This window comes from Spea bombifrons, chromosome 3, assembly GCF_027358695.1.
Source record: "Spea bombifrons isolate aSpeBom1 chromosome 3, aSpeBom1.2.pri, whole genome shotgun sequence".
Classification (NCBI taxonomy): domain Eukaryota; kingdom Metazoa; phylum Chordata; class Amphibia; order Anura; family Pelobatidae; genus Spea; species Spea bombifrons.
Window position 1 is genome coordinate 41713681 of NC_071089.1, and position 15500 is coordinate 41729180.

The 15500-nt window shown below is 45.9% G+C and overlaps 1 protein-coding gene across 8 annotated transcripts in view; it reads left to right on the top strand.

The window, feature by feature from the left end:
• Positions 1-15500, top strand: part of AIG1 (androgen induced 1) — a 203065-nt gene that overhangs the window by 76081 nt on the left and 111484 nt on the right. For 6 of the 8 annotated variants that reach the window (XR_008351156.1, XR_008351155.1, XM_053460886.1 and 3 more), the window contains one exon: positions 2773-2874. The exons of the other annotated variants lie outside the window; for them this stretch is intronic. Coding sequence is in view for 4 of the 6 variants with exons in the window: in XM_053460886.1 (XP_053316861.1) it covers positions 2773-2874 (102 nt within the window). In the remaining 2 variants the exon portion in view is untranslated. The remainder of the gene's footprint in view (positions 1-2772; positions 2875-15500) is intronic. 8 annotated transcript variants of the gene reach the window in all.

Sequence of the window (15500 nt, forward strand, 5' to 3'; positions counted from 1 at the left end):
TTTACAAATATACATCCATGCTCAAACACACTTACACAAAATATCTTTGCTCACAAACACATATACACATCCGTGCACACACATGCATGCTCACACACTAACCTGTCCACATAGCTCCTTGCAATTGCCTTTTTATATGTTAACACTGGAAATCAGAAGGCCCCTCCCACACTTTTTTTTAAAAACAAGCTTATAAGTAACTTTTTGACCTTATAGCAAGCCCAGCCTTGTGGACTTAATAAAGTGATGTCTAGAAAACATTTGGAATACATTAATATGCCAGAGGAATCATGTCTTTAGTTAAATATAGTGTTACGTGCTAAGTGTATACTATTTGTTATTGAACAATTGAGTAATTGTCTAGGTATTACACTTTTTTGCCTTTACCCTGTCTGTAATCTGCATCATTGCTGGCTGCCCTGCTTAATTTACTAATTGTCTAGATATTCCACTTTTTAGCAGTTCTATAATTTCTTTGTGTCCTTTGATTTGTCTATATTTGATTATTAGTACCCTGTTAGCTATCCTCCCTTCTCCCTCTTATGTCTGATTTTATTGCTGGGTAATTAATCAATTGATAAATAACTAACAAGCAGCCATCCCTATATCAGTACTGACAATGGAATCACAAGCCACCTTCCATCTGTGTGCCACTTTCCATCCAAGTGCCACTGTATAGGAGTTTACCAAGGGGTTCATCAAGGAAGGGCAACAAGGAAGGATAAAGAGGAACTTGGAGGCTCCCTGCCATCAATATTCCACTGAACTGTTATCAAGTGCTGCCTACTGCTTATTGTGTTTGCTCCACCACCATTCCATTTCCATCACCATCTGTCTCCAGCCATCAGCACCTCCACACTATGTCTGTATTGCTCCATCACTACTTTCTTCTCCCCTTCTCTCATCCCAAGCACTTTTCAACTTTCTCCTTCTCCCTTTCCCCCACTTCCCCTCACTCCCAGCAATCTCTCCGCTCACACAAGTCCTATTTCCACCTTCTCTTACTCTCTCTTCTTCTTCTTTCTGCTGCTTTCGACACTGTAGACTGCCCTCTTCTCCTTAAAAATGTTCATGCTCTTTGTCAACGTGACACTGCTCTCTCCTGGTTCACCTCCTACCTCTCTGATCCTACCTTCAGTGTCTCCATCTCCAGTAAAACTCCATCTCCCCCTCCCCCTCTCAGTTGTGGTACCCCAAGGCTCAGTTCTAGGACCCCTTCTGTTCTCTCTTTACACTTCCTCACTTGGCAAACTAATCTCATTATTTGGCTTTCAATACTAATGATACCCAGATCTGTCTATCCTCTCCTGATCGTGTCACTAAGTGCCTTGCGTCTTTCTCTCCAATATCAAACTTCTCATCTCCCTTTCCCTCCAATGCCAAGATTCCCTAATAAGTTTCTCTTAATGTTAATGGTGCTATCATCTCCCCATCTCCTACTGCTCCCTGTCTTGGTGCCACCCTTGACTCTGACATATCATTCACCCCCCACATTCGGTCTGTCTCTAAAACCTGCCATCTCTATTTTAAAAATATTTATTGCCCGCATCCGCCCCTTCCAAACACAGAATGGCCCTAAGGCTCTTGTCCATGCCCTTAGTTATTATCCTCCGCCTTGATTATTGTAACTCTGTCTTATCTGATCTCCCTCTTACCCATGTCACCCCTCTACAGTCTACCATGAATGCTGCTGCTGGACTTATCTTCCTTTCCCATCGTTTTACTAACACCTCTCCGCTCTGTCACTGGCTGTCTGTGCACTTCGGGATTCCTTTCAAAATCCTGACTTTTACTTTCAAAGCCCTTCACAGCGGTCCTTCTTCTTACATCTCCTCACTCATCTCTAAATAAACTTCTATCCGGTCCCTCCAATGATCTCCTTCTATCCTCTCCTTTGATTTGTAGCTCTCATGCGCGCTTACAAGATTTTCTCTGGAATGGCCTCCCCAAGCCTATACGTCTTTCCCCCTGCCTTTGTTCCTTCAAAAAATCCCTCAAGACCCACTTCCTTAAGGACGCTTACAACATTGCACATTAACCTCTTCAATCCCCTATGGACGTACCAGGACGTCAAAAAAACGCCCATTAAGAAACCCCTATGGACATACCGGTACGTCCAGCCCTTCGTGCAGTGTCAGGGACACATCCCTGCCGCTGCACGGGAGATCAGGCTGGACTCCCCACTGACAGCAGGATCCGGCATCGCCGAGGGGTATTTTTCAGAGCATTTGCTCTGAAAAAAACCTTGTCTTATCATCGAGCAAATATGGTAACTAAAAAAACATGGGGGGCATAGGCTGCTTGGATGCAGAGATGAAAGGCCCATGCATTCCTAAAGGTTTTTTAAATATACATTTTAAATATATTTTATGGGGTTATTTAAATAGTAAATATTGCATTTTTCAGAACATGCATTTGATTTGCATACCCTATCTTGCACATTTTAGTCATATGTACTTGCAAAAACATGTATATTAGCAAATATACTAGTTGTTTAGTGAGTTTATGTTTGCATGTAAGGGCATTACAAATCTGGTCAGTCTACGTGACCCTTAACGTGACTGACCACTGGACATTTTTAAACCATCAAAATAGATTTAGTAGAACTGGAATGATGTGGCAAAAAACATGAAATGGTTATTGTTACAGCTGCCAGTTACCTTGAAGGTTTTCACTTCTGACATACAAGTGAGTTAATTTACTGTTGACAGATCCTGACTTAAGTGTTCTTGCACAGTAACACTACTTATGTTGTTTTATGCTTTTTTTCAGTTTGTAGTCACCATGTTCTGGGTTCTTTACCTATATGACAGAGAGCTGGTTTACCCAAAGCTTCTGGATAATTTTATACCATCTTGGCTAAATCATGGAATGGTAAGACTGTTTGACAGATACTTCTTCAAATGTACATGACAATGTCTTGATTATTATTGTATTCTGTATGATAAACTTTTGAATGTTGATATATTTATGTCAGGCAACATAGTTCTTAATATTTAAATAAAATCTACACTAATTAATGAAAAATACCATAACGCAATTGTCCCTACCCCCTATGAACCAATACTTTATGTCATGAACACTACTTGCCGGGACAATCTAGTCAGAAGAAAAGCAGCATGCAGCTACATCATCCTCCTCTCTCCCTGTCTGCTGCTGCAGAATAGCTGCTCCTGCACAGAAGTGCAGCTAGAAAGGTTCTTAAATGAGCTACATCCAATTAGGAGCAATATGCTCTGGCTATTTATAATCACTATGCTCCAGTTACTGTGCTCTGGTACTTACCTTATGTTATCTGACTCTGGCTCAGAGCCTTTGGTTTGCCTGACTATGCTTCTGTTCTCTAGTCCAACCTCTCTGAACTGTGGCTCCCATATGGCTTTTAAAATATAACCGACCCTCCCATCCCAGGATGGGATGGGGAGAAGAGTCGATAAAGGTACTCCCAGGTACTTTAATTACCCCCTGGGGCGGTGAAAGAGAGGGGATTGGCACTCCACCTTGATTAATAGGTGCAAACTCCCTTGTAAACATTCAGCAGTTTTGCAAATGTTAGTATGTAAGTACTACTCAACTTCTTGGTGAATAGACCCAAAAGTTAGGTAAGGTGTGCCTGTCTCTGCCCGGGGACAAGAGGTCAACTCCAGTTAACCTGGCCCTGTCACAAGGTGAGTCTGAACTAGATGTTACCCCCTGAAAGGAGATTTGGTCAAATTGGATGACTGGTCAGCCAATTGGCAGATGGGACTTAATCTTGGCAAATGGAAAGTTATGCAATAAACATAGAAACACTGTTTAATGTCAGTTAGCTGGGGCAAGGGCCAGTAAGATGTGTATGAAGAGTCATTGACTGTTATTTTTCCTATGTATAGGTTAATTGTAATAATCCACTTTGAAGTGCAAGTCTGGGCACCTCTTTTTTAAAAAAGAACATTGAATAGTTTAAGTCCAGAGAAAGCAGTGGCTTCAGCAGGGGGGGGCAGAGGGGGCCATGACCCCCTACATCATGCTGTGCCCCCCATGTGTCCCCCCAATTGAAACGCAGTGTTTTTTTTTGCAGCCGTGACGCGGCGGAGAGAGAGGTGCCGAGCGGATGCTCAGGAATATATTTTTAGCAACCATTCAGCGCCTCTCACTCTCCTCCGAGAGGCCTCTTGGTCATGGTGCGGCATTTCATGACATCATATTCCGGTGTTCTGCAGTAAAGCAGCAAGCACCGCGGCAGAGCAGCAAGATAGAGGCCTTGCGCTCCCGCCGCAGGACTTCTACAAGGTAAGTGGGACAGGGTAGATAGTGAGAAAGGGGAGAGAGGGTAGATAGTAAGACAGGGGAGAGAAGGTAGATAGTGAGGAGGGGTAGATAGGGAGAAGGGAGTGAGACTGGGGGAGAGGGGGTAGATAGTTAGGAGGGGTTAGATAGAGATAAGGGAATGAGAAGGGGTATATAGGGAGGGAGAGTGGGTAGATAGTGAGAAAGGGGAGAGAGGGGGTAGATAGTGAGAAAAGAGGGTAGCAAAATATTGAAATAAAGAGTCAGAATGAGAGAGAGAATGAATGGATTAATGTGTGGATGCATTGCGTGAATGAGTGAGAGAATAAATGAATTAATGTGAGGAGGAATTGTGTGAATCAGTGAGAGAATTAATGACTTTCTGCATTAATGAATATGTGTAAATAATTTGTGTGAAAGAGTGAAAGAATAAATGATTGTGTGAATGAATTGTGTGAATGAAAGTGAATTAGTGAGTGACTGTAACAAAGATGTAAGCTGGGCTGTTTGGGGACAAAGATGGCACATCCTATGTGTGTGTGTAATTTGGGTGCTGGTCAGGTTCTATGTTGGCAATGAAGATGCCAAGGCTGGCCTTTGGGGTGTACAACCTGTGATCTATGCCTGTAATTTAGGGGGTTTTATCTATGCTGAGTTTTTATGTGAATTCCAATTGATCTATACCTGCACAGCTGGGTTTTTATGTTATTCTGTTGATATGTAACTGCTATGCTATGTGTCCATACATTATTTTTTGTTGGGGACAGCTCACACATGGGGCGGCAATGACAGTATCCACACAGGTTTCAAAAGTCAAGCGTGTTTATTTAGATGATGTAGGCACAGAGCACCTTGAAAATAAAACAAACTCTAAGGCTGTCCGGCTCTAACTAAACATTCGGATACCTCTCTACAAGCCTAAGGTCTGGCACAAAGCAAAGTAACAAGTTGTCCATGGGTAAAGCTTCATACCTGGTGGGCTGCAGCGCTGGCTGTAGCTGCTCCCTGCCTCAGTCCCTCCTCCACCCTGCAAACCCAACAGCCATCTCTTTTAAGGCTTTCTCCTCAGTAATGAGCATAGGAAGCCTCACCTGAGGGCTCCTGGGTTTGCTACCATGCCTGGCTGAGGAAACCAGGTGAGATATATACCCCACCCACCACTTTCCCATACACTTTACCACATAATGTATACCTGCAAATACAGTATTTGTATGTCTTATTCAGTTGATCAATACCAGTAGTGCTGTTTCCATGTGTTGTTTATTTGATTGATACCTTCAGTGCTGAGTTTACATGTGATTTCCAGTTGATCTATACCTGCAATGCTATGTTTCCATACATTATTTATGTATACCTACAAATACAGGGTTTTTATGTCTTATTCAGTTGCACGTATTGTTTCCATGTGTTGTTTATTTGATCTATACCAGAACTACAAGGAGTAAGTAAAAGAGAGCTATGGCTTAATGAATGAGAGGACTCTGGGGAGGACCTCTCAATGTCACGGTGCAGTCAGAAGGAGGGAAGACTGTACTGACTCTCACAGTCTTCCCCTAATCTGCAGTCAGTGTGGCAAATATTTCTTTTTTGGTGTGGTAGCGGAGTGGATGATTGCATGCTATGGAGCATGGAGCGGGGCCCAAGGAAATGCTTGGGTAGGGTCCAGTTTTTTCACTATAAAATATGTTGGCAACGGGGTCTAATATTTAGATATATATTGGCAGCAGGGGTAATACTTATATATATTGGCAGAAGGGTATAATATTTATATTCATATTGGCAGCAGGGTCTAATATAAATATATATCAGCAGCAGGGTCTAATATTTATATATATTGGCTACAGGGGCTAATATTTATATATATCGGCAGCAGGGTATAATATTAATATATATGGGAAGCAGGGTCTAATATTTATATCGGCGGTAGGGTTTAATATTAAAGAATAAAAAATAACTGCCAGTTCAGCTGTTATTTCAAAATCATATTTCAATCAAGGTCTTTACTTCAAAGAGATAAGTACATATTATGTAGTTAAAAATGCATGTCTAGCGTATGTGCCCCCCCCCCAAATATGAAAGCTGGAGACACCACTGAGATAAAGGCTACAAAAGTTAATAAGCAGAATGGAACACCTTAAGTGGTAAGTGATGTTTCTCAGGGTTCTGTGCTGGGACCAATTTTATTCAACATATTTATAAATGATCTTGCATTAGGCGTTGAAAGTCATGTTTCTGTGTTTGCAGATGACACTAAACTCTGTAAAGAAATACAATGTGAGCAGGATACTACTTTGCTGCAGAGGGATTCAGATAGACTGGGGGACTGGGCACACAAATGGCAGATGAAATTTTATGTAGATAAATGCAAAGTTATGCACTTCGGGGTAAGGAATGCACGAGCAACTTACACCCTAAATTGTAGTGAATTAGGGATAACAACAAATGATTTGGGAATTGTTATAGACAACAAACTAGGAAACAATGTGCAATGTCAAACACACAGAAGAAAGCCCTGCGCTCGAACTACCATCACTCTTGGGCTGCAGGGATTTGGGATAGTGCACAGGTAACTATTTTTTTGTGTTTGTTCTATGTATTTTGGGCTGATGAATACTATAGCCGTTGCTGCCCAAGAGTCATGGGAGTTTGATTGCAGACATTGACGGTGGTACAGCATAACACCTATCACCATATACCGAGGCACACATTGACTGTGGTACAGCATAACACCTATCATGATATACTGACGCAAACATTGACTGTGATACAGCATAACACCTATCATGATATACTGACGCAAACATTGACAGTGGTACGGTATAACTTATCATTATATGGTGAGGCAAACAATGATGGTGGTACAGGATAACTGTTATCATTATATACCGAGGCACACACTGACAGTGGTATAGCAAAATACCTATCATATATACTGAGGCACACAATGATGGTGGTACAACATAACTGTTATCATTTTATACTGAGGCACGCACTGACAGTGGTACAGCATAACACCTATACTGGTGTTATGCTGTATTATTGTATACTGAGGCACACATTGACGGTGGTACAGCGTAATTCCTATCACTATACATCGAGCCAGACACTGACAATACTGCAGCACAACCCCTATCACTATATTGATGTGGTGTAGGCCTACCACTTCAGTGAATGGCTTAGTATATAAGTAAGGATGCACCAAAATGAAAATTCTGGACTGAAACTGAAAATTCAGCATTCGCTTGTGTCGGGACCAGGGCGAGCAGGTCGGGTAGGAGTCCATGTGCAGGGGATACGGGGAACTCTGTCTGTACCCCTTTATGCATGGTGACAGATAGATAGGTACAGAGAGTAGCAGGACTGGAAAGGCAGAGACGGGAGCTGAGGCAGGTACAGGCTCGGGAGCTGAGGCAGAGAGACGGGAGCTGAGGCAGGGACAGGCTCGGGAGCTGAGGCAGAGAGACGGGAGCTGAGGCAGGTACAGGCTCGGGAGCTGAGGCAGAGAGACGGAGCTGAGGCAGGTACAGGCTCGGGTGCAGGTACAGGCTCGGATGCAGGTACAGGTACAGGCTCGGATGCAGGTACAGGTACAGGCTCGGATGCAGGTACAGGTACAGGCTCGGGTGCAGTTACTGGTACAGGCTCGGGTGCAGTTACTGGTACAGGCTCGGGTGCAGGTACAGGTACAGGCTCGGGTGCAGGTACAGGTACAGGCTCGGGTGCAGGTACAGGTACAGGCTCGGGTGCAGGTACAGGTACAGGCTGGGGTGCAGGTACAGGTACAGGCTCGGGTGCAGGTACAGGCTCAAGTGCGGGCCCACTGGCAGGTAAGCCCACAGGCAGGTTTAGGTACAGGTCCAGGCACAGGCGAGGCCCACTGGCAGGGCGGACAGGAACAGAGGCCCACTGGCAGGGCGGACGGGAATGGAGGCCCACTGGCAGGGCGGACGGGAACGGAGTACTACCGGGCCAGGCACGTGTACAGGTTCATGCATGGGTACAGGCTTATGCTTGGGTACTGGAGCATGCACGAGTACCGGAACAGGCTCAGGCACGGGTTCAGGCTCAGGCACGGGTTCAGGCTCAGGCACGGGTTCAGGCTCAGGCACGGGTTCAGGCTCAGGCACGGGTTCAGGCACAGGCACGAGTTCAGGCACAGGCACAGGCACGGGTTCAGGCACAGGCACAGGCACGGGTTCAGGCACAGGCATGGGTTCAGGCACAGGCACGGGTTCAGGCACAAGCTCAGGTACAGGAAGCGGCTCAGAGCAAAGGCAGCCCTACAACTTCAATGCCAAGGCCCTGACAGGGCAGGGCAGGTCTTTTAAATGCAGGGCTTCACTCAGTTCATGAGGCACAGCTGTACCTGATAATCAGGTTCAGATCACTCCAGAGGAAGGAGGGTGGCCATTAGTGGAAGCAGATGTATTAGCCTGAAGTATAATTTAGCCATGGTTCAGGCAGCAGAGAGTGGATCCTGACAGCTTGGCCGAAACTGAGAAAAACAAAAACAAAAAAAACACTTTAAAATACTTCATTAAAAGCAACACACCAAAATTAGACAAAAAAAATCAATAACAATATATATATATATATATATATATATCGTATTTGCTCGATTATAAGACAATGTTTTTTCCAGAGCAAATGCTCTGAAAAATACCCCTCGTCTTATAATCAGACCTCAAATAGGTCTGACTATGATCCAGATCCCCCGCAGCGCTGCAGGGGACCTGGATCCTCCTGACTCCCCCCACCACCACCACCACTTACCGGTGCTTCTGAGTCCCTGGTGTGTAGCCGGGCCAGGTGTAGACGTCTACGCGATATGTAACTGCTATGCTATGTGTCCATACATTATTTTTTGTTGGGGACAGCTCACACATGGGGCGGCAATGACAGTATCCACACAGGTTTCAAAAGTCAAGCGTGTTTATTTAGATGATGTAGGCACAGAGCACCTTGAAAATAAAACAAACTCTAAGGCTGTCCGGCTCTAACTAAACATTCGGATACCTCTCTACAAGCCTAAGGTCTGGCACAAAGCAAAGTAACAAGTTGTCCATGGGTAAAGCTTCATACCTGGTGGGCTGCAGCGCTGGCTGTAGCTGCTCCCTGCCTCAGTCCCTCCTCCACCCTGCAAACCCAACAGCCATCTCTTTTAAGGCTTTCTCCTCAGTAATGAGCATAGGAAGCCTCACCTGAGGGCTCCTGGGTTTGCTACCATGCCTGGCTGAGGAAACCAGGTGAGATATATACCCCACCCACCACTTTCCCATACACTTTACCACATAATGTATACCTGCAAATACAGTATTTGTATGTCTTATTCAGTTGATCAATACCAGTAGTGCTGTTTCCATGTGTTGTTTATTTGATCGATACCTTCAGTGCTGAGTTTACATGTGATTTCCAGTTGATCTATACCTGCAATGCTATGTTTCCATACATTATTTATGTATACCTACAAATACAGGGTTTTTATGTCTTATTCAGTTGCACGTATTGTTTCCATGTGTTGTTTATTTGATCTATACCAGAACCAATTGATCTATACCTGCACAGCTGGGTTTTTATGTTATTCTGTTGATATGTAACTGCTATGCTATGTGTCCATACATTATTTTTTGTTGGGGACAGCTCACACATGGGGCGGCAATGACAGTATCCACACAGGTTTCAAAAGTCAAGCGTGTTTATTTAGATGATGTAGGCACAGAGCACCTTGAAAATAAAACAAACTCTAAGGCTGTCCGGCTCTAACTAAACATTCGGATACCTCTCTACAAGCCTAAGGTCTGGCACAAAGCAAAGTAACAAGTTGTCCATGGGTAAAGCTTCATACCTGGTGGGCTGCAGCGCTGGCTGTAGCTGCTCCCTGCCTCAGTCCCTCCTCCACCCTGCAAACCCAACAGCCATCTCTTTTAAGGCTTTCTCCTCAGTAATGAGCATAGGAAGCCTCACCTGAGGGCTCCTGGGTTTGCTACCATGCCTGGCTGAGGAAACCAGGTGAGATATATACCCCACCCACCACTTTCCCATACACTTTACCACATAATGTATACCTGCAAATACAGTATTTGTATGTCTTATTCAGTTGATCAATACCAGTAGTGCTGTTTCCATGTGTTGTTTATTTGATCGATACCTTCAGTGCTGAGTTTACATGTGATTTCCAGTTGATCTATACCTGCAATGCTATGTTTCCATACATTATTTATGTATACCTACAAATACAGGGTTTTTATGTCTTATTCAGTTGCACGTATTGTTTCCATGTGTTGTTTATTTGATCTATACCAGAACTACAAGGAGTAAGTAAAAGAGAGCTATGGCTTAATGAATGAGAGGACTCTGGGGAGGACCTCTCAATGTCACGGTGCAGTCAGAAGGAGGGAAGACTGTACTGACTCTCACAGTCTTCCCCTAATCTGCAGTCAGTGTGGCAAATATTTCTTTTTTGGTGTGGTAGCGGAGTGGATGATTGCATGCTATGGAGCATGGAGCGGGGCCCAAGGAAATGCTTGGGTAGGGTCCAGTTTTTTCACTATAAAATATGTTGGCAACGGGGTCTAATATTTAGATATATATTGGCAGCAGGGGTAATATTTATATATATTGGCAGAAGGGTATAATATTTATATTCATATTGGCAGCAGGGTCTAATATAAATATATATCAGCAGCAGGGTCTAATATTTATATATATTGGCTACAGGGGCTAATACCGTATTGGCTCGAATATAGGCCGCACTTTTTTCCCCCACTTTAAGTTTTTAAAGTGGGGGTGCGGCCTATATTCGGGGTCTAGCGCCCGACGCCCGGGACATGCAGTCCTGGGCGCCGGGCAGGCAGCGGGGTTAAGATACAGATCCCCCGCAGCGGTGCAGGGGACCTGCATCCTTCTCCCCGATACGCTCAGACAGCCTCCCCTGCCAGCACTTCCCACGGGGGGGGGGGGTGCCGGCACGGGAGGTTATCTAAGCGTTTTACCTCTGCCCACCCCCGACTTACCGGAGCAGACTCCCGGGTGTCTTGCGGGGCCGGCGGGAGACATTTACGCAATACGCAAATGCAACTTCCGGTAACGGTACCGGAAGTTGCATACGCGTATTGCGTAGATGTCCCTCGCCGGCCCTGAAGACACCCGGGAGTCTGCTCCGGTAAGTCGAGGAGGGGGGGCAGAGGAGGACAGCGGCAGCGTATCGCGGGGAGGGAGGACAGCGGCAGCGTATCGCGGGGAGGGAGGGCAGCGTATCGCGGGGAGGGAGGGCAGCGGATCTCGGGGAGGGAGGGCAGCGGATCTCGGGGAGGGAGGGCAGCGGATCTCGGGGAGGGAGGGCAGCGGATCGCGGGGAGGGAGGACAGCGGCAGCGTATCGCGGGGAGGGAGGACAGTGGCAGCGTATCTCGGGGAGGGAGGACAGTGGCAGCATATCTCGGGGGGGAGGACAGTGGTAGCATATCTCGGGGGGGAGGACAGTGGTAGCATATCTCGGGGAGGGAGGACAGTGGCAGCATATCTCGGGGGGAGGACAGTGGCAGCATGTTTTTTTTGGTGCTTTTTTAAAGAAAAAAAACTTTTTCTTTAAAAAAGCACCAAACTTTTAGGGTGCGGCCTATATACGGGGGCGGCCTATATCCGAGCCAATACGGTATTTATATATATCGGCAGCAGGGTATAATATTAATATATATGGGAAGCAGGGTCTAATATTTATATCGGCGGTAGGGTTTAATATTAAAGAATAAAAAATAACTGCCAGTTCAGCTGTTATTTCAAAATCATATTTCAATCAAGGTCTTTACTTCAAAGAGATAAGTACATATTATGTAGTTAAAAATGCATGTCTAGCGTATGTGCCCCCCCCCCCAAATATGAAAGCTGGAGACACCACTGAGATAAAGGCTACAAAAGTTAATAAGCAGAATGGAACACCTTAAGTGGTAAGTGATGTTTCTCAGGGTTCTGTGCTGGGACCAATTTTATTCAACATATTTATAAATGATCTTGCATTAGGCGTTGAAAGTCATGTTTCTGTGTTTGCAGATGACACTAAACTCTGTAAAGAAATACAATGTGAGCAGGATACTACTTTGCTGCAGAGGGATTCAGATAGACTGGGGGACTGGGCACACAAATGGCAGATGAAATTTTATGTAGATAAATGCAAAGTTATGCACTTCGGGGTAAGGAATGCACAAGCAACTTACACCCTAAATTGTAGTGAATTAGGGATAACAACAAATGATTTGGGAATTGTTATAGACTACAAACTAGGAAACAATGTGCAATGTCAAACACACAGAAGAAAGCCCTGCGCTCGAACTACCATCACTCTTGGGCTGCAGGGATTTGGGATAGTGCACAGGTAACTATTTTTTTGTGTTTGTTCTATGTATTTTGGGCTGATGAATACTATAGCCGTTGCTGCCCAAGAGTCATGGGAGTTTGATTGCAGACATTGACGGTGGTACAGCATAACACCTATCACCATATACCGAGGCACACATTGACTGTGGTACAGCATAACACCTATCATGATATACTGAGGCAAACATTGACTGTGATACAGCATAACACCTATCATGATATACTGACGCAAACATTGACAGTGGTACAGTATAACTTATCATTATATGGTGAGGCAAACAATGATGGTGGTACAGGATAACTGTTATCATTATATACCGAGGCACACACTGACAGTGGTATAGCAAAATACCTATCATATATACTGAGGCACACAATGATGGTGGTACAGCATAACTGTTATCATTTTATACTGAGGCACGCACTGACAGTGGTACAGCATAACACCTATTATTGTATACTGAGGCACACATTGACGGTGGTACAGCGTAATTCCTATCACTATACATCGAGCCAGACACTGACAATACTGCAGCACAACCCCTATCACTATATTGATGTGGTGTAGGCCTACCACTTCAGTGAATGGCTTAGTATATAAGTAAGGATGCACCAAAATGAAAATTCTGGACTGAAACTGAAAATTCAGCATTCGCTTGTGTCGGGACCAGGGCGAGCAGGTCGGGTAGGAGTCCATGTGCAGGGGATACGGGGAACTCTGTCTGTACCCCTTTATGCATGGTGACAGATAGATAGGTACAGAGAGTAGCAGGACTGGAAAGGCAGAGAGACGGGAGCTGAGGCAGGTACAGGCTCGGGAGCTGAGGCAGAGAGACGGGAGCTAAGGCAGGGACAGGCTCGGGAGCTGAGGCAGAGAGACGGGAGCTGAGGCAGGTACAGGCTCGGGAGCTGAGGCAGAGAGACGGAGCTGAGGCAGGTACAGGCTCGGGTGCAGGTACAGGCTCGGATGCAGGTACAGGTACAGGCTCGGATGCAGGTACAGGTACAGGCTCGGGTGCAGTTACTGGTACAGGCTCGGGTGCAGGTACAGGTACAGGCTCGGGTGCAGGTACAGGTACAGGCTCGGGTGCAGGTACAGGTACAGGCTCGGGTGCAGGTACAGGTACAGGCTCGGGTGCAGGTACAGGTACAGGCTCGGGTGCAGGTACAGGCTCAAGTGCGGGCCCACTGGCAGGTAAGCCCACAGGCAGGTTTAGGTACAAGTCCAGGCACAGGCGAGGCCCACTGGCAGGGCGGACAGGAACAGAGGCCCACTGGCAGGGCGGACGGGAACAGAGGCCCACTGGCAGGGTGGACGGGAACGGAGTACTACCGGGCCAGGCACGTGTACAGGTTCATGCATGGGTACAGGCTTATGCTTGGGTACTGGAGCATGCACGAGTACCGGAACAGGCTCAGGCACGGGTTCAGGCTCAGGCACGGGTTCAGGCTCAGGCACGGGTTCAGGCTCAGGCACGGGTTCAGGCTCAGGCACGGGTTCAGGCACAGGCACGGGTTCAGGCACAGGCACGGGTTCAGGCACAGGCACGGGTTCAGGCACAGGCACGGGTTCAGGCACAGGCACAGGCACGGGTTCAGGCACAGGCACAGGCACGGGTTCAGGCACAGGCATGGGTTCAGGCACAGGCACGGGTTCAGGCACAAGCTCAGGTACAGGAAGCGGCTCAGAGCAAAGGCAGCCCTACAACTTCAATGCCAAGGCCCTGACAGGGCAGGGCAGGTCTTTTAAATGCAGGGCTTCACTCAGTTCATGAGGCACAGCTGTACCTGATAATCAGGTTCAGATCACTCCAGAGGAAGGAGGGTGGCCATTAGTGGAAGCAGATGTATTAGCCTGAAGTATAATTTAGCCATGGTTCAGGCAGCAGAGAGTGGATCCTGACAGCTTGGCCGAAACTGAGAAAAACAAAAACAAAAAAAACACTTTAAAATACTTCATTAAAAGCAACACACCAAAATTAGACAAAAAAAATCAATAACAATATATATATATATATATATATATATATCGTATTTGCTCGATTATAAGACAATGTTTTTTCCAGAGCAAATGCTCTGAAAAATACCCCTCGTCTTATAATCAGACCTCAAATAGGTCTGACTATGATCCAGATCCCCCGCAGCGCTGCAGGGGACCTGGATCCTCCTGACTCCCCCCACCACCACCACCACTTACCGCTGCTTCTGAGTCCCTGGTGTGTAGCCGGGCCAGGTGTAGACGTCTACGCGATTCGCGTAGACAAATTCCGCTGCAGCCGGAAGGAGGTGCGGTTAGCAGCGGGAGTTGTCTGCGTTCATCGCGCAGACCTTCCCCGGCTGTCAGAGATCAGAGTTCCGCGCGCCGGTGCGGGGAATTCTCTCTGACAGTCCGGGGTGTATGCGCGATGGACGCAGACAACCCCCGCTGCTAACCACACCTCCTTCCGGCTGCAGCGGGAGTTGCCTACGCGAATCGCGTAGACGTCCACCTGCTGCCTGGACAGCATACCGGGAGTCAGAATTTTTCTCAATCATAGCTATTAAAATTTTTTTTTTACATAAATTAACATTTACCGGTCGTCTCATATTCAGGCTTTTTCTTTTTTTCCTAAATTACTATTCGTATTTTGGGGGATCGTCTTATAATCGAGCAAATACGGTCAATATACATATAATTGTTAACAGCAATCACAATCCTATTATGCCCAGGTTCTAGCATGTACTGGCTGACTTAGCATGATATGAGTGTGATTGCTGTTAGCAATCATTTATATATATTCTGTTATTAAATTGTTCTGTCCAATTTACTTACTTTTAATAAAAGTGTGGTTAACACACCAAAATTGGATAAAAAAAATA